Source organism: Andrena cerasifolii, chromosome 5 (genome assembly GCF_050908995.1).
Source record: "Andrena cerasifolii isolate SP2316 chromosome 5, iyAndCera1_principal, whole genome shotgun sequence".
NCBI lineage: Eukaryota > Metazoa > Arthropoda > Insecta > Hymenoptera > Andrenidae > Andrena > Andrena cerasifolii.
In genome coordinates this window covers 2,283,920-2,304,481 of record NC_135122.1, presented here as the reverse complement: position 1 = coordinate 2,304,481, position 20,562 = coordinate 2,283,920, and the positions used below count along the sequence as shown (strand labels likewise).

The following is a 20,562-nucleotide window of genomic DNA, read 5'->3' as shown; positions in this document are numbered from 1 at the left end:
TATTCACAGTCGCTACTTATTCTTAAGATCATCTTAAGCATTCGGCATCCTTTACTAGTCGATTAGATTACTAATCTGGAGGATGCCGCATGCTTAAGACGATCTTAGTCTTAAGCGACGACTGTGAATACCGCCCTATTCGCCTTGCTTTTATTCTCTGTCGCGGCACGTGAGAGGGACTGGCTGGCAATGAGAACGGCCGAAAGGGGAGGCGATAACGACAAACCGTAAATAATTACGGTGCGCCTCTCACTCGCCGCGGCAACTACAAAAAAAAGTAGTAAGGATGGCAGATTTTTACTCATCGAATCACGAAACGTATCACTTTTCGGGACAACGCTGTATATCTTTCAAAAATAGGATAAATTATTCAGTAAAATGTAACCCACAAAAATATGAACTATAAATTCCAGTTCACACGTTACCATAAAATTTAACATACAAATCCACAGCATCAACCATAATTCATACGCTAGGTTAAACTCTGAAGAGAAGCATCTTTTCCTTGTTTCGGTGAAGCAAAATTTTTATAAATACCATGTGTAAGAATATTGAAGTCACAACCTTATCTCAATAAAAACTTTAATTCAATTCTAGCACTACGTCAGTTTGAATGCTCCCTACATAGACATGAACACACTGATGCTAGAGGACGGTAAAAATGATTACTTGACAATGCTGTCTGCTCCGGATCACACTATCCTTTCTTCGCCTGGTCACGAATACACGAATTCACCCGTATCCGGCAATCCAGCGGACTCGGCATATCTGTGCATGAGTCCTACGAACCAGACAGTTGAGTCGGGGATATTCAGTCCAAGGCCACACCAGGAACGTTCTCATTTTGAATTTCCATCACCTACGTCCGACTCGGAGGACGCAGTGGAAATGTCGCCGATGTTAAAGAAGGTGGAGGATGACGACCCTTATCTGAAACCGATCAACGTACAAGAACGCAGGGCGGAGTTCGCTCGGAATAGGCTAGCGGTAAAGGATCGAACGGTCGACCAACCGATTGATAGAGATTCTGGATACTGTAACGCACCGCGCAATCTTCAACTGATAGACCTAAACGAGAAGAACAAAAACTCAAACGAGAGTAACAATAGCGAAAAGGTGGATGCGACATCGAAGAAAGATTTCGTGCCATCCATCATCAGAACACAGGACAACTATGTGAACATGCCAAAGCAGAGAATTGATCTGAGGAAAGATATGCCCGATGGATTTAGCAATCCCAGTTATGTGCTGATGGGCAATCGTGAAGTGGACCAAACGAGAGTTTGAGGTACTAGTGCCACGTAATGTTTGAAAGATTTTCTGGTGCTAGTCACTGAAACAGTAAGGACATCGAAACACAAATCTTTGTCATAAGTAAGTATGTGAGAATTTGTTGAGTGATGTATGGACATCAATGCGAACGTAATAAATCAGAGAAATTGAATTATGCAATTCCTTCTGTTGGAGGAAATTGCTTCTTATATCTCGGTTTCATCATCGATGTGTCTGTTGATATTTCTATACCTTTGTATGTATGTGCGCGTGTATATTTGTGTCATTAGAGAAGTTAATTGTATGCATCGTCCGCAAGTACTACATGTTTCGTTCGTGCATATTGGTTATTCTCAGAGTGCCATGACGAAGTCCCGCGCTTAAACGATAATATATATGTGAAACTCACTGGACAAGGGAAAAATGATTGATGAATAGTTTTTATAAAAAAAAACGTGGTAATATGAAAAGTTTAGTTAATGCATTGAAGCAACTAATCTCGTAGCAATCAAGGATAGAAATTTGGAACAAGTATACTTGCTTTTGAGTAAGTAACGAAGGAATATGAACAAAGTCATTAAAGTACAATTTAATTAAGAAAACTTGTATATTTTCATATCTTTTAATAAATTTCTAAAAAGCTGATAACAGATATGCACTTTTCATTTTCTTTTGAAAGTATTAAAAGAAATTAGAATGAACTGGAAAAGTGCCTTGCTACTATGCATTTATTGATGCAATCTCATTTTTATGTGCACGTCGCAGTCAAATTATACCTCAAGTGTTTTAAAAGTTGTATCGAATATCGATAGAAACTGTCAAAACCTTTTTCTCGAAACACAGATGAATGTTTAATACTGTTATTAAATAGCTAACAGTATTTATTGGATGATTACCACTAATACTTATATTTCATACATTATGTTATATATCAATTTTCTAAAAATGTAAGAATATAATTTTACAAATGCATCTGAAAGAATCACGTATTATTGTGCGAAATGTACAAATGTGTAAAAAAAACATTGAGACAATATCGTAAAAGTGATAGAGTAGAGGGTATTATATGTATAATGCTGAATGCTCTTACATAATGTATTTATTACTTGTTAAAAGGAAAACTCGGTGAATGAGAATGAAAACCCCAATTTCATTCCTATTGTTTTCAAACAGTTCGCACAAAAATATTTGACAATCTAATTGTGAATTTCCAGGTATATAATTCACATAAATGTAAGGTATGAATAAAGTAAACTTATTCATCAGTACTTAATACTCAATATATTCCGGGTTTTATTACAGGGTTTAACACTACGAGATCGAAGAATGCAAATTTAAGAGAAATTATGTACAAATAGAGATGATTACTGTTTCAATGTTGATGAAATAATTCTATTAGTTGTATGAGAAATTTTTCTAACACAGTGCCTCTATTAATTTAAGCTTTGTAATCGTGGATTATGTGTTATTATGCCTTGCAGAGATATAAGTATGTAGAAATGTGACCAAATATACAGTGCTATCTCGAAAAGAACTCGTCGTTATCACTGCTACTTTTGTAAGGCCGCGGCGAATGAGAAGGGCTGAGAGAACTGTTTCATCTGTTTTCGATAGACGACACCGCAGCAATGAAAAATCTTATGAGAGGTGTCACATTGGGGCGGACGATCCGCGCGGCGGATTATTGACTCTCCGCTCGGCACGATTTATCCGCCTGTACCCGGGAAACATTTTTTTACTGATTCAAGGAACAGAAACATACTGTTTCAAATACTATGTGATTATGTAACTGAAGCGGTTCATCCACTCGTTTAATGCAAGCACTGCAAGCGGTCGGTTCGGGCGGACAAAACGTAAATGTGCCACCGGCCTATGGCTTGCCGCTGTCGTGTGCCCTCTTACTCACCGAGACAGCTTCTTTTCGAGACAGCACTGTAAGTGCAGCCCTATATTCAGGGCCGGCGTGAACTTTAACAAGGCCAAAAAAAACGCATTTATATATGCTTCTACATTTTACAGCAGCCTTGGGAATTAAATTAAGTGATCTTTTCGGTCGAGATTCAGAAGCAACTCTTTCTCCCGCCGCGCGTCTTGGCCCCCGCGGCGGCCTAGCTACATGGAGCGCCTCAGACCCATACCATGTGAACCGCGCGTGGCGCTAATGCGCGACATTGTATCAATAGACTTCCACGTCCCAGAGAGCACGATTGTCGATACGATTTTGTTTTGTCAACGCGCCACGTGCGTTTCACGTGGTACGCGCCTGAGGTGGCTCGAGGTTTATGGCAGTCGCAGGGGCCAAGACGCGCGGCGGAAGAAAGAGTTGCTTCTAAAACTCGGCCGAAAGTATCACTTAATTCCCAAACCTGTTTTACAATAATAAATATATATGCATAAGGCCCCGCAAAATTTACGAAGAGCTCTTCGTGGGCCACGGGGCGGCCTGGCGAGGCCAGGTTCAGGGGGAACGGGCTGAACCACCTCGCACCGGCCCTGCCTATAATGAGTAATGAAAACCACATTTGGTGGTTTGTATCCTTAACCCTTTGACTACGAAAGGCGTATATATACGCTCTCACAAGTCTATCAATATATACGAAACAAAAACTGAATATTTTTAATTTATTTGCAATTATTTATTTTTTTAACCCCTAAGAATGGTATCAAATCTCCGGGTACCGTTTTGGTCAGTAAGTAGTCAGTGGACAACCAGTCGTAGCGACTGATATGCGAATATCGCGCCGTCGTATTGATGGTTCTCTCCGAGAATGCATCGCAGTCAAAAGGGTAAGGATTTTGCTTTACCCGCCACTTAAGTCGGTTTTGGTTCATCATTATATGCCTGCAAGGCATTTATATTTTGTAATTTAAGATTTTTACCTAAAACATTTTCTTTTTATAGTAAATGAAGACCTTGCAGCAAGAGGGGTGCAACTCCGCTTTTGACAATTTTTAAGTTATGACGTGTAATATTCGTAAAAGAAAGTCTACATCGTTTGGCGCAAGTTTGATGCAAATCCGATATCAAATGAGTGATTTATTGCAAATTTTGAACCTGCACCCATTTACTGTTTTGTGCCAAACGAACGCGCAACTACGTCCCACCTTATAAACAGCCTTTTTAGAAGGCTTTCAAATGTGTGTTGACTGTGGATGAAGATATTTCCACAGATAATGATGACGAGCAGGCGCAAGAATAATGTTATTCTTTTACGTCTACAAACAGTTTTTTCCAGTTTACTCGAAACTGATCAAGATGGAGTTACACCCTTCTTGCTGCAAGGTCTTCAATTATGTAGCAAAAAATGTTTTTCATAATTTGTACTTTTACTGAGAAAATATGTTTAAACACCTACATCATTAATGATCCTAATTGAATAAGGAACATCATGCGTCGTAACATTGCTACGAATACGCCGACCTCGTTTGTTTATATCGTCAAGTAAGGTTTCTTTGTACTTCATCCACCTGAAAAACATAAAATTGCTATAACTAAAACTGTTTTAGAAATTGCTTCTACCGTTTCGTCGGCTTTAAAATTTATTTTGTCACAAGCCAAACTAAACAAGTTATAAGTGTCTAAATCATTATGACAGTGGAGTAGCAAATTCATCAATTAGTGGATGCAACTATTCACACTTTGAAAATCAGAATTTTCTTCTATAGCCTTGTGCCACGGAGGTGCTTATGTAAACATTCATTTCCTCATTTTATTTGCATGTTTTTTAAATTATCAATTTATAATTTGTAATTTAACCAAAATCATTTGTAAAGATCCAATAGATGAGATCAGTCACTTCTTCTAACAAACAAACAATCTTTTCAATTCTATTCGAGCCAAAAATTTTTGTGATACAGCCAGTTTCCATGTTTCACGAAACAGCATGCCTGTCGCTAAATATCAAACTAAGGTCGGTATCAGATACATTGGCCGGTGAGTTTCGTGAGGGGTATTCTCCCACCACACAGTTTTCCTGCCTCCAAGCTCCTGACGTGTAGGCCAAACCGAGTTCTTAGTGTAGAAATACATACATCAGAATAGGTGTGCGTTAGCTCCGAAAAAAATCAGGAGCTTTATTGGTCACAACATTGATTCTTTCTCGATAGCTTCATCTCGTATTGGTCTACGCATAGCTTCGCAACGCACACAACTATTACGCTAATGCCGGTATTCGTAGTCGCTACTTATTCTTAAGCAAATGCTTAAGCATTCGGCATCCTTTACTAGCTACTAGGTTAGTAGAGGATGCCGCATACTTAAGCATGTGCTTAAGAATAAGTAGCGAGTATGAATACCGGCCTAAGAATAAATAACAGCCAAACGGCTAGGTTCAGGCGGAGCCGAGCAGCGCTCCCGTTACCCCACCATACCCTGTAACAACCAGGCAACTGCAGCTGACAAATCTACGATCGTCAGAAGGTGGTGGCTGATGCCTCCTCGATCGCTGTTCCCGAAAACGAATTCACCGGCCAATATATCTGATACCGGCCTTAGGCAGTATTCAGATTTTTCTAAAGTATATGCATTCTTTGCAATGTATGTACATAGAACTAAAATTTGTATTGAGAAAACTATAAAATATCTGAAAACGCAAAGTATTGTCACCTAACCCAGTAGTCTAATGAGGATCTCTTAGTTTGAATTACTCAATGCTGTTTACAAATATGCTAACACGATTTCTATTCGGCTCGTATTTTTAACGATATAAAGATTTCTGATCAGCCGTAAGGTGCAACATACTACTATCCGGGTTGTTAGACGTAGTCCTACGTCAAAACATATTTTTAATTAAGCTGGTTTAAATTAATTGTAAGTTTTAAAGATTAACTTGATGAAATGGTATTTCATTACGACTTCCTTTATAAACAAACACATACCTGCGATTCCTAACGAATTGTTTAAACAATTGCTCTTTAGTTGGGTACTTAGAATCCATGAAGAGTTTCACACGTTCCCAAATATTAGCTCGATTGTGTTCAGCTAACCAATATCGAGGAATCAAGAAACATCGTACGGGTGTAGTAGATACTATTCTTCGATTAAGCATGTTCTCTCCTACATTGAAAACACATCTTATTTAAAAATACATTTCATAAAACAGTAGCGCAAGATAAAAATGTTGTAATATATCACCTAATCCAAAACATGCCCCCCTGTTAAACGTACAAATTTGCATAAATATCGTTCGTACGTCATTTGGATAACATTGCTGAGACGTAGACGACGGCTCTCTCATTAACATTTCAGCCACGTCCGTAATTTTGTGCCATTCGTTGATCTTTTAAATTTAAAGGTACTGATTCATTATTGTCACGTACAGGGTGTATAAAATGTGATGGACACCGCTTTCAGGGGTGAATCTACACCTCTAGATTGGTAGACATTTATAAAAAAAACTTGCCGCAAAATTGCTTATAACGTTAAAAATTAATGTTAAAATTTTGTACACCAGCGTTTTCTGTTCAATGAGAAGACAAAAAGTCCAAAAAGAACCATATGCCGCAAACGCAACATTTTGACGCAAAACATTGCTAAAGTTTATCTACATAAAAATTAGAGTGTGTGGAGCCACTCACCAATCAGTGGCTCCCCTTTTCTCTCACTACATCCTTTCCTTCTCGCCTTTAAAAAGGCAAAGGCGAAATCAAGATCAATATATCGACCCGCGGAAACACAGTTGGGCTTCGATATGTGTGTGAGTGAGAGCAAACGGGAGTGAGTAGGAAAAGTATATCAGGCTCCCGAGTAGTAGTGGGATTCGAAGCACGTCGAAGCGCTTCGAATTTGTCTTGAATATCAGGTGACTAATTCGAAGCTTAAAACTCTTGAAAGTCTTGATTGTCTCGGAAGTTTTGAAACTCTTGCTTCAAAGTCTTGGTAGGTTTCGGACCCGTATGTACGTCCACCGCCGACTCGCGGGACAATACAGTCATAAACCGTGACCCTGGTGAAACCCTCTGGCCGATCAACCTAGTTTTTGGCAACCAGATGTTCATTTTCAACACTTTCAAGACTCATAAAGACTTTCAAGAGTTTTAAGCTTCGAATCATGTTCGAAGTGGTTCGAAGTCCGTCATATATATATATATAGATTCGAAGCGCTTCGAAGTAGAACTGGGACTATTCGAATAATTTAATATTCGAATATTTTACATGTATTCGAATGCTACGAATAAACTTCGAATATTTGAGTATTCGAATGTTATTATTCGAATATTTGAGTATTCGAATGTTATTATTCGAATATTTGAGTATTCGAATGTTATTATTCGAATATTTGAGTATTCGAATGTTATTATTCGAATATTTGAGTATTCGAATGCTATTATTCGAATATTTGAGTATTCGAATGTTATTATTCGAATATTTGAGTATTCGAATATTATTATTCGAATACTGATGTATTCGAATGTTATTATTCGAATACTGATGTATTCGAATAGTATGGTGTGAAGTGGGTCAAACTTAGCTTATAAGATTTCACCCTGACAAATGAACCTAAAGAACTTGATTTATAATTCACACCATACTATTCGAATACTTAAATATTCGAATTATATTCGCCAAATAATTGAGCAACTGAAGTATTCAAATATTCGAATACCGAAAAATTCGACAAATAGTCCCAGCCCTACTTCGAAGTGCTTCGGATCCTATCACTACTCCCGAGACAGCGAAACACCTACTTACATGCCACTGCTGATGTGAGTGGGTCTACGCACTCTAATTTTTGCGCAAACTTTAACAATTTTTTGCGTTGAAACGGTGCGATTCCGGCATATGGTTTCTTTTCAACTCTTTTTCTTCTCGCAGAGCAGAACACGTTGGTGTAAAAAAGACTTTAACATTAATTTTCAATGTTATAAACAATTTTGCGGCAAGTTTTTCCTCCAAATGTTCGCCAATCCATAGGTGTAGATTCACCCCTGAAAGCGATGTCCGTCACTTTTTATACATCCTCTACAATACTACTTTTATACATTTCATACTTACCACGTCTAAAAGCGTGGTTGTAATAATGCTTGCACGTTCAAAATCGGTAACTCTGCCCATCGATTTTGCTGGTCGTAGAAGGTCAGTATAGTCTGTGGAATCTTGATGATTATCAGTTACATCGGTAGTACCTGCCTGTGATAAATGATTTTATATATTTTTACATATAATTAGCTAAGGGAAAACCAAGAAGATGTCACAATTTAGTAACAGTTTCTAATCATTTGATTGAAGTAAATGTTAGAGTAACAATATTCGATTGGAAACACCTCATAGGGGCTACAAAGGCACTTACAAAATTTTTAGAGATGCGGTGCGAGAATAATAACAAGTCTAAATAATAATATAAATTTTACTTCAAATGTATGGAAATGTGTTAAGTATTAACCAGTCGGCAAGTTAATTTTTCTTTCGTTCTTAGTAGAATATTAAAGTTCATTCGTGAAAAAGATATTTATTGTTAGAATACAAAACCATACACGAGCAGCTTCATACTCGAATTCCAGCTTCTTCTCAGCTGTTTCAGCTTTTCTTGATTTCTTTGTTTGCTCTGTTGGGTGAAAATCTTTGGGATCATATAACTCGTAATGTCTGCCATTAGCAATAAATTGCTCACGAACAATCATGTGTTCTATGAGACGGCATTCGCCATCCATTAGAAAGTGGACGTAATTAACCATTCCTTTGCCGTCACCTAATAAAACCTTAAATATTTATTTTTTAATTCAATTTGTTGGCTTACAATTTACTTTTTTACAATAGTATATATTTATAGAAACAATTACTAGTCAATTCTATTAGATTTTACACATACGTGGTTTAAATATTTTCTGTGATAATCCCTGAAATGCTTGTAATTGAGTTAACTGATTGAAGTCTATTGAGACACTTATGGAACATTTGTAAAATTGAACGCGTGAGTTTTGAAGAGGCTTATATTTACAATTATATTGTTGACATTCATTTGAAATTCACACTATTTCACCACGATATGCTGTGCTCTTTTGAAAACGTTTTTACTCTATCCAAATTTCATACCTCATCAGGTTGAAAATCCTTCATCCTGCTGAGGATACAACATTCTCGTATAGTTTCTTCATCCCAACATTTGAAATAATTAAAGTGGACTAGTGCATCTTGCAACACATCCCACTCTTCCATCAAAGTATATCGTAAAATTTTATCAAAATCATCATCGGGAATCAGAAACAAATCCACAATGGCTGAGAATAAATCACACTTACAAAGAAACAAAAACAAATGTGAACTGAATAAATGTTAAATAACGAAATACGCTGAAACATCAGACAAAATGATTTCAATAGCGTTATAAAATATTTCAGTAGCACATACTTTTTGAAACTACCGTTGCAGTTCTTGGTATTCTATGCAGTAACGCAATTTCACCAAATATATCGCCAGGATTCAAAGTACCCAAATCAATTTCTTGCGATTCACCTAAATGCAGATGAAATTTTTAATGCGCATGTCGATAGCAAAATATTTAGTCAAAACTATTGTTAAGGGGACTACAGTGGCTCACAGCCGTAATCGTACACTCTTTAAAATCGCATAACTTTTTTTAAAATTAATCCAAACAACTTGAGTTTTTTTTTAGAAGCTAGAAGGATTAGTTTGCTAAGTGACGTGTCGTTTTGAAAAAAAATGCACTTGGTCGGAATAGCAAAAAAAAAAATAGAAAAGGTCGTTTTTTAAACTTTTTTTTATGAGCCTATAACGAAAATTCAAAAAACCTGTTTGTAGATTTAAGTAAGTTGTATACATGTCTAATATTTCATGAAAATCGGTTAACGTTGCTCTCAGCTATAAACGCTTAAAGATCGCAGAATAAGGTCGAGAATCGCTGATTTTGTGAATTTCCGTGATTCTCGACCTTATTCTGCAATCTTTATTTATTTATGCTATCTAATGACTCCTTGAGCATGAAAATACACAAATTTTGCTCCAAGTGATATGTTTTTGATGTTTTAGAGTCAGGGTAATATACATCTCTTTTAGCAGACTCAGTTTACACACCAGACCAGGGATCGGTAACCATCCTAGATAATGCAAGTTCTCCGTTTACAACGAAATAAAGGTTTTCCGCATCACGACCCTGTCGTACAATTACATGACCCGGTTGCAAGTATTGGTAGCGACATACTTCTGCTAAACGTTCTCTTAAATGATCTGGATACTTCCTAAATGCACGACATTTTTTGAATAACTCGAATATGTACGTTCTCTCAATTGACGTTCTGTCATTTGGTTTCGTTAATAAATTGGAGCGATCCTTAAATATAAAATATTTTTACATTATTTTTCATAGGGATTATAGTACTCTTAATAAAAGCAATGCTTGAATATTTGTTTGCATAAATGTATTCTCAACGTGTAATCTTTTATTAACTAAAGAATAGTTTACGAACTTCCAAGGTAAGCACTTGTTTCTCAACTTTCTTTTGCTGCGCCATTCTAATATTAACTGTAAGGTCATCGCTAATTTCTTCAACTATAGGTTCTTCTGTTAGCCATTCTCTATATTCTAAGACAAGTCTGCATGCAGCTCGGAAAAGGTAAAGTCCTTTCAGCCTGTTAGTCTATACATTAAAATGAAGTATTAATAAAAATATCAAGCGCACAATTAACAAAGGTATGGTTTCACTGAATCTGTAATGCGATATACATGCACTAATTTATTTTTAACTTTCAACATTATCTTTTCGATGTGTTCTATAACACTTTCAAACTTTTTTAATGAAGCTTACTTTTCAACATATTTCCCTAATTATGTAAATTATGAAAAGATATTTGAAATAAAAATTATTTTTGAAAGGAGTATCAAGAAATGCAAAAATTGTTTCATTTATAAAAAAAATAGGAAACTTGTTACTTTCACCCCCTAGGGTAGGTCTTCGAGCGATACGATACATGCCACCGAGAAATCCATTATTCTTTGAAATATAAAGACAGAATAGTCAATAAGTATTTCGATTAATTTTCCAAAAAATAATTTTTTATAGGACCACTTTGCATGTAAAATTTCACATTAAAATTTTCTATTATGTTAAATGCGAACTGTATTGTTATTTTACACTAGTATATGTAAGTCAAACATTCTACTTTACTATATCCACATAATAATTTTTTTAAATTTTAATGTAGAACATTTTTGTATTATCGAAAGGTGTTTGAAATTTTTGAGAAGAATTAAATATAATTATTACGAAAGGTACGTGAAATTGACTTACTTTTATAAATAATAATGATCTTCTTGACAATACATTCATAAAAGACTCCCGGAGGGAGATTTTTCCGCTGAATATACTCATTTTCTTTTTTCTTCTGTGTCAATTACAATTTTTTAACCAATTAATCGAACGTGTATAAGATTACTTTATAATTTCGTAAGACGTGAGAATTTAATTTGTAATCACAAACGACATGTATGCACCGTATGCACGTCCCCTCACAGCGTATAAATTGTTTTATCGATAAAGCAACATAAATAAGATTCAGTGCAGGTAATATTGTGCATAGTGAAGTTTGCTTCTGGTTGAACGGGTAATCCCCCATTTATGAAATATCAATTTCTTCCACAACGTTAAAGTCTGTTGAGTTTTACACGTGGAATTAATAAACGTGTTTTTGTTTAAATAAAAGACAAATAAAGGTTTTTTCCTTCGTAAATTTAATACAAAATATAGTTTTGTTAATAACACTAAAATAACTTTTCCTTGGATCTGGATTTATCTTCGTTTTTTTAATTTTTTTCTTCTCTCCTTAAAATCGTAAAGGCTGATTCAGACACGTCGAGTAATTCAGTCGAGTAGCGAGTAATTTAGTAATTCTTCGTGTGTGAACACTAAAATTTAGTCAAGTAGTTTAGTAAAACAATGGTAAATTACTAATAGCCAATTCGGTATCTCGCACTGACTCTGCGCTAGTTCCAGAAAATAACTTGGATCATCCTTAACTCTTTAAAGTTCGAACTTCGCGCTCCAAAAGCTTGCGCTAAACGCCGCTAGAGCGAGAATCGCAACTCGCAACAGCTTTCAGAAACCGTACCCACCTTTATCCAAATTCCATGAAATGTCAAACGTCAAATTGTATTTTGATGAGTTTGTGAACCTGGCAGAATCTATTCTACTGCTACAGTTGGCTACAGTCTCTACAGTGCATTTTGCGAATCACGTAAAGTGACTTTCTGTTTCTCAAAAATTTGAATTACATATACTTCAGCATAATGGTAATGTACAATACTATTTTTAATTATGTTACACTAATCATGTGATACTATATTCACAAACGTAATTTTAACATGTACTTTAAAAAATATCATTTCTTCCAAGAATAAGGTTATGTTATGAGAGATATTTACAATAGTTTTTCAATGTTCGGGAAAAGTAGTAATAGCTAAAAATGATGTGTCTTCATATTACTTCTTTACGAACTGATAATGTTAAAATATTTAATAAAACACCCAATTTTAGAGTTTCGGTTTACCATCGATTGTTCCAAAACCAACTGTCAGCAATGAATTCATCATTCCCGATGACAATTGCGGAATACAGAGTCCCATGGTCTCTGGGTATGAATAAATATATTAACAGAGGATTTATCACGAATTAAGTTTGTTGTGTTTTTGATTGTTAACATTATTTCGCCTGTCTCTTTTAGGTTATCAGGAACTAGGCAAAGCATAGGTTACTCGCATTCCTTAGAAGCGTCTGAAGGAAATGTAAGAAAATATGTTTAATAAATCACAATAATCATTATGTCTCTGTCTACATCCATAGTATGTTCCAGTATCAAAAAAATCGTGATCGTATGAATATGGTCTTGCTCAGAAATACACAAGGGCTACACGCTCCTATGCGTATAGCAATGGAATTGAAAGCAGCTGAGAAAATTGGAAGGCTCCCATTTTTACCATCGTCGCGCATGATGAGAGATGTTTTACTTGGGCGGGATGAGGAGATAGGGTATATTAACTCATATTTGTTTTAAAATGATAGCTTGTTGATAACTATGCACCATTAGAATATGAATTAATGATACCTAAATTTTTCACATTACGTAGGTTTGAAGACATATTAAATACATCTGAGTTCAGAGAACAAATGGGTCAGCCTCATGCTGTTATTGAAAAAAGCTTTGGAATACTGTGAACTTTAACATCTTTATTTGTAACATGTGAATTATTGGCTTTGTATTATTAAATATATTAAATAGCAAAATATGCTTCATTCTTACATTTAATTATATTATTTCAAATAACATTTCGTATTTAACTGATCTGCCAAACAATAACACAGTAAAGTATATGTAATAGTAGAAATGTAGAACTAAAGATTTTGAATTTAAAAGAAATACAAAGCACTGTTGCGCATCTGACCACACAAGATCATCTACAAAGTGTCCCAAAATTCAGGGACTTTCTGGAACATGCAAGAAGACATCGAACAGGCCGGTACCGTGTTGGGATCCGAGGCTTCGTTCTCGAGATATTAACAGTTGAATATTAAGGCCCACTCCACACCATCGGTTCGGTCACGGTCCGGTCTCGATCAAAATCATATCCGTGAGCGTCCACACTAACAAGTCGGACGGGTGTGAACGCTCAGGGATGTGATTTTGATCGGGACCGGACTGGGACCGAACCTATAGTGTGGATCTGGCCTACTGGTCCCGGGCCGAGCAGTTTAAAGCCGAAACAGCTGAGTGCGGGCAGTGATACCCAGCACGCACGCGCAGGACATGCGTAGATACCATGGTCGTCCGGGGTGGGAGGGGGGCAGAAGGGGCAGTTGCCCCCCTGGCTTCTGAGAAAAAGCACTTATTTTTTAAAATTGATCTTTATTAAGTTTATACTAAAAAAGGGAATATTTTTAAATTTCGGGTTTAAATTTGGAATTAGATTGGCACTATAAAATAGGTTAAAAAAGCAAGAGGGTATTTTTCTTTATCATTATCCCAAAGTTGCCTCCCCTCCCATGGAAAAAATCTCCGGACGCCCCTGGTAGATACAGATCCACGCACACAGTAGAGATAACAGCGCTGGTTCAACTGGGTGTATGGGTGTGAACCTGTATCTACAGACGCCCCCTGCGTGTGTGTGCCAGCGTCCGTTACCGCAAGCTCAGCTGACCCGGCTTTAAACTGCGCGGTCCGGAAGCTCCACCGCTAGGGAATATTCAACTGTTAAGTAATATCTCAAAACGGTAAAGGACTTTTCGATGTCTTCCTGCATCGGCATATTTCTTGTTCCGAGAAGTCTCTGAATTTTGGGACACACTGTATTCTATGACTACATATACATTATTTTTTAACTTCATGAATTCCAATCTATAATTCGTTCTTTCTTGTATTACGCAAGCGCACTTGAATCGATGTAAAAATTGTTCGTAATTTATTTTTGTATATGCATATAAAAAATGGAAAACAACACTAAATAGTATCTTACAAATATATAAATCTTTTTTTTTCAATTTACTTATTGTAAATAGCAGGGCTGTGGAGTCGCAGAGTCGGAGTCGGAGTTCAGAAGGAATTTCTGATTAACGGAGTCAGAGTCGGAGTGGAAAAAATATATGCTGACTATAACATCGACTCCATTTAGTAAATTTTATAAAAATCCGAGGCTGTTGAGCTCTACGTGTTTATACACGCTCGCGATTTATTTTTGTTTAACACTCGTACGACGAATGCAGGGTCATTTTGGCCCAACTTTGACAAAGTCAGGCTCCGACTCAGTTCTCAGATTACAATCGCCAACGGAGTTTTCAAACGACACTCGTTGTCGCTCTAAAGCAACATTGTCGGCATTTCGTTTCGTTATTGTTTCGCTATGGTGATCGGGGTACCTATATATATAATGTTCCACATTTCCAAAAAGCCATTCAAATTGTTCAGGAAATAAGGAATTTACTTCCAATATACTCAGAAACCCAGCTGAATACATATAGCTATTTAAAAAAATTAGTTTGTTTCTTTTTTAAATTTATCTAAAATTTATAAAATTAAACACACTTTTAGGACATATTAAGTACATAAAAAAAAAAATGAATGAATGCGAAGTGGTAATATTTTTTGTATATTTCTTGTTTTAAAATAATAATGACACGCAGGGCCGTTCCTGGGTTTGGCCGCCCAGGTATGGGGGCACCTTTTGCACCCCCGCCAGGAACGGCCCTGATCACACAATTCTAAATGTAAACATTATAAATTATGAACTTCGTTCATGTTTCTCTCTGACGAAGTTTATAGAGATACTTGAGACTTGTAAAAAGGAGGCAATATACTTATAAATGCTGAGCGCTCTTTAAAGAACTTTTTAGCAAATTACGATCAGTAATCAACTTGCACGTTTAGAGATGATTCTTTAATTTATACCCAATTGCATTTTTAATATCTGCATGTACATATATAAAAAAAGAATGAAACTATAAATAGAGGTTTATTAGCTCTCCATTCGAAAATCATCATATAAAAAAGTTACCGATATATGTTATCAAATTATTGACAGTAAAAAAAAAGTTGCCTTACTCGGACAAAAATTTACGTATTAAATATATAACTTACTAAATATACGAAAACACACTTTTCAAATAATAAAAATTATATTTGATAATAATTAGAAAAGATATGCGTAGTAAATTGAATAATACATTTTTATTTACAATAATTATATAGAGCATAGTTAAATTCCAAATTATTCGTTTTACAGCTTTCTCGCAAAATATTGAAAACTGTAAAAGATTATTTGAAATTTAAAATTTGCCGGATGCATCGATTATATTACGCAGAATTCAAATTAATATGCGTGGTGCCTATTGCATATACATATGTACTACATGTATGTGTTTCAGGCATAAACCAACACGCCGTATTTTTTGATGACAGATTCCTCTTATAAACGGTACATCTTTAACTAAAGTAATAGAGGGCGATACTCTCTTAAGAGAACGCTGAACATTTAAATCTCTATAGGAAAGATATTAAAAGGTTATCGCAATTAATTTATAAGTCAACGATAAGAGACACGAAATTGAGTTGCCGGCTTTGACTGTACCGGACTGTATGACTATATCTTCAGTTGCGAGAAGCTGCAATCTTTTACATTGTAAGTGCGAAATCATTTGAATATACCTACCGTATCAGTATTTAAATATTGATTTCGATCGCCAGATTCCGATAAACAAACTACTTAAGTAATCTTTATATCACGATAAATTCTCGTATTCGAGAAGATGTCAAATATCAAGATTCTGGATGGTGGATTTTCGGCGCAATTATCCACTCACGTTGGCGCAAAAATTGACGGCGATCCTTTGTGGACAGCACGATTTCTCGCAACAAACCCAGATGCTGTCTACGCGACGCATTTAGATTTCTTACGAGCGGGTGCAGATATCATAGAAACGAATACGTATCAAGCCTCTGTTTCTGGTTTAATGGAACATTTGTCCATAGCTGAAAAGGATAGCATTAGGTTGTTACACAAGGCAGTTAATCTTGCCAAGAAAGCTGTTAATGATTACGCAAAAGAAGTTACAGAGAAGAATGACATTGAAAATAAGAATCCCTTGATTGCTGGTTCTTGTGGACCATATGGAGCTGGTTTACACGATGGCTCCGAATATAACGGAGCTTACGGTAAAACCACATCACGTGAGATTATGATGCAATGGCATAAGTCACGTATTAATGCACTGGTAGATGCTGGTGTAGACATGTTAGCATTGGAAACTATACCTTGCTATCAGGAGGCAGAGGTGTTGGTCGAACTCTTAAGGCAGTATCCAAATGTTAAAGCTTGGCTTTCATTTTCTTGCGCAAGAAACAGTCAAAACATAGTAGATGGGAGTAATTTCCAAGAAGTAGCTACACGCTGTTATAAAATGGCTTTACCAGGGCAAATAATTGCCATCGGCGTCAATTGCATTGCTCCGAAAGATGTGTCTTCTCTATTGAGAAGCATTAACAAAGGAAGCGTAAATGAACCGATACCGCTAATAGTATACCCTAACAGTGGAGAAACATATTCCCCAACCGAAGGATGGATAAAGGCCGAAAGTTGTCTTTTATTCGAAAGCTTTATCCCTGAATGGTTGGAACTTGGAGTACAATATATCGGAGGTTGTTGCAGAATGTATGCAGAAAACATAAAATCAATCAGAAAGGAAGTTAAGAATTTTAAGAAAAAACATCAGCAATGAAATGACTGCAAAGTAAAAAATTATGGTAATTATTTAGAAGTTTTCCATCCTGACCGATTTCAATGATTTTTGGATATGTTATCAAGATCAAGATTCTGAACAACTTTGTCCTATACATGTTACCGCCGCACGACCTTCGTTTTCGAGATATTTGCGAAAAACTTCTGTTGACTTATTCCGATGCAACGCATTACACTTTCCGACTTGTTCCGGGTATTAGTGTTGGTTGGGGCTAGATTAGTGCGAGGGGGGGGGGGGCGTAAAGCATGATAGCGAACTGATGTGAGTTTAGAGATTTGAACCAGAAACTTGCGGGTGTCCGTCAATACTCGGTTTCATATCGGTTCGCTATCATGCTTTACGCGCCCGCGAGCGGGCACAAGCCCCCCGCGCTGATCTAGCCCCAACCAATACTAATACCCGGGACAAGTTGGAAAGTGGAATGCGTTGCGTCGGAATAAGTCAAAAGAAGTTTTTCGTAAATATCTCGGAAACGAAGGTCAGATTCGTCATTTGTTTTGTCCCATGCTGGCGCATACGCTGCCACGGGCGCGTAAGGTGAATGTCCCAATTTCTGCTCATGTCCCCATTTCTGATCATTTCGTATTTTTCTTATTATTATATGCGTTACGTTTGTACTATAGTCGCAACAAAATAATTCTAAACTATTTAAACATTTTCGCGAGTATTGCACGAGCTTGGGGCAATACATACATCGCTATTTTTCATGATCAGAAATACGGACATTTAGAGCATTATGTATTCAATTAGAAATTACTAATAGTTAACAATCTTGAAATATCTTTCTTCAATAGTTTTTGACTTGGTTGATTTATTATTAAAGAATTAATCAATTAATCTGCAAATTTTGATCACAAACAAATTTTTTACACCTTCTTTATGACGAGTTATTTTTTAAATGAGCAGAAATTGGGACATTCACCTTACTGTAGGTAGGTATACGGCAGAATACATTGTGTAGTAGCAACAGTTTTTCGTGAATACCTCGGAAACGAAGGTCGAGCGGCGGTAACATGTATAGGAAAAAGTTGTTCAGAATCGTGTCCCCGACAACATATCCAAAAATCATTGAAATCGGTGAGGATGGTAAACTTCTAAATAATTACCAAAATTAAAAATGTCGATTTACTAAAATCTGGTCAATATTATATTTTTTACTTTAAATAAAGGATCATCTATAACATCCAGCATTTATAACAATCAATATTTTATACCATGATCCTCTAATTGATATTAATGATTAAGAAAAAAAAATGTTTACAAAAGACTATGAGAAAGTAAATTTATACTTATTATTAAAGTTAAAAGTGTCTGTACAACAATTCGAAAGTTATATAATGAAAAGCGTTAGTAAACATTGACTAATATTAACAAACGCATCTCAACTACAGATGGAGATACGTGAAAATGCACACGCAGACATTTAGATTACAAACATGTAATTTATCATAGCACGTGTAAACACGTGACACAATCTGATCTTGTTGACGTAGTGTCCGTCTTCTCGGCGTAGGCATTAAAAGAGAATAATCTTTCATTGAGTAATCTTGAAAAAAAACCTTAATATTTCTTTACGGACTTTGGAATAAGTGTACTTTGTGAAGTCACTTCAGTTGTAGAGAGGACTGCCTCAGACTTTGTGAAACATTTAAACAATTAAGTCGCTTATGAAATTATAAGAGCTGCTCTCTTGTAGTGTAATTCACACCAAGAGATACGTGCCGGCAATAAGGAGAATTATATAATTAAAAATTGTCCGAACTTCAACATAATTGTATTATTTTCATATCTGTTGTTACTAAACATAATTTCTATCGGCGAAGTACAATAATCTTAAGAGGCAATCATGCAGGAAGTAAAAGTATTAGACGGTGGATTTTCTACACAGTTGGCGACTCATGTGGGTGATATTATAGATGGTGATCCCTTGTGGACAGCACGATTTCTTATTACGAACCCAGAAGCTATTATCGCCACGCACCTTGATTTTCTGAAAGCTGGAGCTGATATAATTCTGACAAATACTTATCAAGCATCTATAAATGGTTTCTCAAAATACATGTGCATGACAGAAGAGGGAAGCCTGAACTTATTTTGCAAAGCTGTTGATTATGCCAAAGAAGCAGTGAATATATATAAGAAAGATGTGGGAAGCAAAGGGAACGTTGCAAATATAAATCCATTGATCGCTGGATCCGTTGGGCCATATGGTGCCTGCTTACACGATGCCTCGGAATACACCGGTAAATACTGCTCAACCGTGTCGAAGCAAATTCTCATGGATTGGCACAGGCCTCGTATTAGTAAATTGGTAGAGAGTGGCGTTGATATATTGGCAATAGAGACGATACCATGCAAACAAGAGGCAGAGGCGCTAGTTAATTTGCTGAAAGAGTTTCCAAGTACTAAAGCATGGTTATCATTCTCTTGTCGCAACGATGGGAAGAGTATAGCTGACGGCTCTGATTTCCAAAGCGTTGCAGTGCAGTGTTACACAGAGGCTTTGCCAGGACAAATCCTAGCTGTTGGTGTTAATTGTACTGCACCCCAGAATGTTAGTCCCCTATTGAAAGGAATTAATAGAAATCGCAAAGAATTTGTGCCATTGGTAGCGTACCCGAACAGTGGCGAGACGTACACAGTAGAAAGTGGTTGGGTGGAAAAGGAGAACAGCTGTTTCTTACATCAGTTCATAGAGGAGTGGCTCAATTTGGGTGTTCGATACATAGGTGGATGTTGTAGAACGCACGCTGTGCATGTAAAGAAAATACGGGTAGAAGTGGAAAATTGGCAGAGCAAATGAAAAGTGGCTAAAAACTGCTACGCACTGTACGTGTATATTTTATATAAATAATTGCCTCTAACGCTTGTACTATAATAGAAAAACGTACTCTTGAGGATTTGAATATAAAATTATATTTTGTTGACGGAAAAATATTTTAGAATTAATATGTAAATAAGCTATAAATTGATATCTAAATATTTATCTTGTACTTTTTTATGAATAAAATTATTTTGGAGATATAAATATGCAAATTGATCTTTTTTCCAATT

The 20,562-nt window shown here is 36.2% G+C and overlaps 5 protein-coding genes across 11 annotated transcripts in view; 4 read left to right on the top strand and 1 right to left on the bottom strand.

Annotated features, from left to right (window-relative positions):
* Positions 1-4,770, top strand: part of Pvr (PDGF- and VEGF-receptor related) — a 38,940-nt gene extending 34,170 nt beyond the window's left edge. Inside the window, exon 23 of the mRNA XM_076812555.1 lies at positions 598-4,770. Within this exon, the coding sequence (XP_076668670.1) occupies positions 598-1,287 (690 nt within the window). The 3' untranslated portion in view covers positions 1,288-4,770. The remainder of the gene's footprint in view (positions 1-597) is intronic.
* Positions 4,603-11,856, bottom strand: LOC143369112 (uncharacterized). Of its 5 annotated transcripts, none has more exons than XM_076812590.1 (11): positions 11,518-11,856; positions 11,166-11,220; positions 10,696-10,866; positions 10,304-10,467; positions 9,620-9,724; positions 9,305-9,489; positions 8,746-8,970; positions 8,267-8,401; positions 6,407-6,551; positions 6,151-6,328; positions 4,603-4,740 (listed from the first exon to the last, which is right to left on the bottom strand). In XM_076812590.1, the coding sequence occupies exons 3-11, from the start codon at positions 10,761-10,763 to the stop codon at positions 4,617-4,619; spliced, it is 1,329 nt and encodes a 442-aa protein (XP_076668705.1). In that variant the 5' UTR covers positions 10,764-10,866; positions 11,166-11,220; positions 11,518-11,856; the 3' UTR covers positions 4,603-4,616. The 5 variants fall into 5 exon arrangements, with proteins under 5 accessions (XP_076668705.1, XP_076668703.1, XP_076668701.1 ...); XM_076812588.1 differs by having other exon boundaries at positions 10,304-10,559; positions 11,518-11,854; XM_076812586.1 differs by lacking the exon at positions 11,166-11,220 and having other exon boundaries at positions 10,304-10,559.
* Positions 11,857-12,372: 516 nt separating this feature from the next.
* On the top strand, positions 12,373-13,521 carry Pomp (proteasome maturation protein). The gene is made up of 5 exons (XM_076813434.1): positions 12,373-12,515; positions 12,760-12,857; positions 12,947-13,007; positions 13,076-13,251; positions 13,350-13,521. Exons 1-5 carry the CDS (start codon positions 12,513-12,515, stop codon positions 13,435-13,437), a joined length of 426 nt encoding a protein of 141 aa, XP_076669549.1. The 5' UTR covers positions 12,373-12,512; the 3' UTR covers positions 13,438-13,521.
* Positions 13,522-16,133: 2,612 nt separating this feature from the next.
* LOC143369122 (betaine-homocysteine S-methyltransferase) lies at positions 16,134-19,302 on the top strand. 3 transcript variants are annotated; one of them, XM_076812615.1, is made up of 2 exons: positions 16,134-16,391; positions 16,457-19,302. In XM_076812615.1, the coding sequence occupies exon 2, from the start codon at positions 16,519-16,521 to the stop codon at positions 17,485-17,487; it is 969 nt and encodes a 322-aa protein (XP_076668730.1). In that variant the 5' UTR covers positions 16,134-16,391; positions 16,457-16,518; the 3' UTR covers positions 17,488-19,302. The 3 variants fall into 3 exon arrangements, 1 of the variants encoding a protein (XP_076668730.1); XR_013085343.1 differs by having other exon boundaries at positions 16,135-17,986; positions 18,506-19,302; XR_013085344.1 differs by having other exon boundaries at positions 16,135-19,002; positions 19,034-19,302.
* On the top strand, positions 19,058-20,536 carry LOC143369123 (betaine-homocysteine S-methyltransferase). Its single transcript, XM_076812616.1, has one exon. It carries the CDS (start codon positions 19,355-19,357, stop codon positions 20,309-20,311), a length of 957 nt encoding a protein of 318 aa, XP_076668731.1. The 5' UTR covers positions 19,058-19,354; the 3' UTR covers positions 20,312-20,536.
* Positions 20,537-20,562: the final 26 nt, after the last annotated feature.

What these genes read in the sequence shown, in the direction of transcription:
- LOC143369112 (XM_076812586.1), bottom strand. Translation starts at nt 11,598, where the DNA reads ATGAGTATATTCAGCGGAAAAATCTCCCTCCGGGAGTCTTTTATGAAT. An exon ending in GATCATTATTATTTATAAAA is followed by an intron (nt 10,867 to 11,517) that starts GTAAGTCAATTT and finishes TTTAATGTATAG; the next exon opens with ACTAACAGGCTGAAAGGACT. An exon ending in CAACCACGCTTTTAGACGTG is followed by an intron (nt 6,552 to 8,266) that starts GTAAGTATGAAA and finishes TAAATTTAAAAG; the next exon opens with ATCAACGAATGGCACAAAAT.
- Pomp (XM_076813434.1), top strand. An exon ending in TAGAAGCGTCTGAAGGAAAT is followed by an intron (nt 13,008 to 13,075) that starts GTAAGAAAATAT and finishes AGTATGTTCCAG; the next exon opens with TATCAAAAAAATCGTGATCG. An exon ending in GGGCGGGATGAGGAGATAGG is followed by an intron (nt 13,252 to 13,349) that starts GTATATTAACTC and finishes CACATTACGTAG; the next exon opens with GTTTGAAGACATATTAAATA.
- LOC143369122 (XM_076812615.1), top strand. Translation starts at nt 16,519, where the DNA reads ATGTCAAATATCAAGATTCTGGATGGTGGATTTTCGGCGCAATTATCC.
- LOC143369123 (XM_076812616.1), top strand. Translation starts at nt 19,355, where the DNA reads ATGCAGGAAGTAAAAGTATTAGACGGTGGATTTTCTACACAGTTGGCG.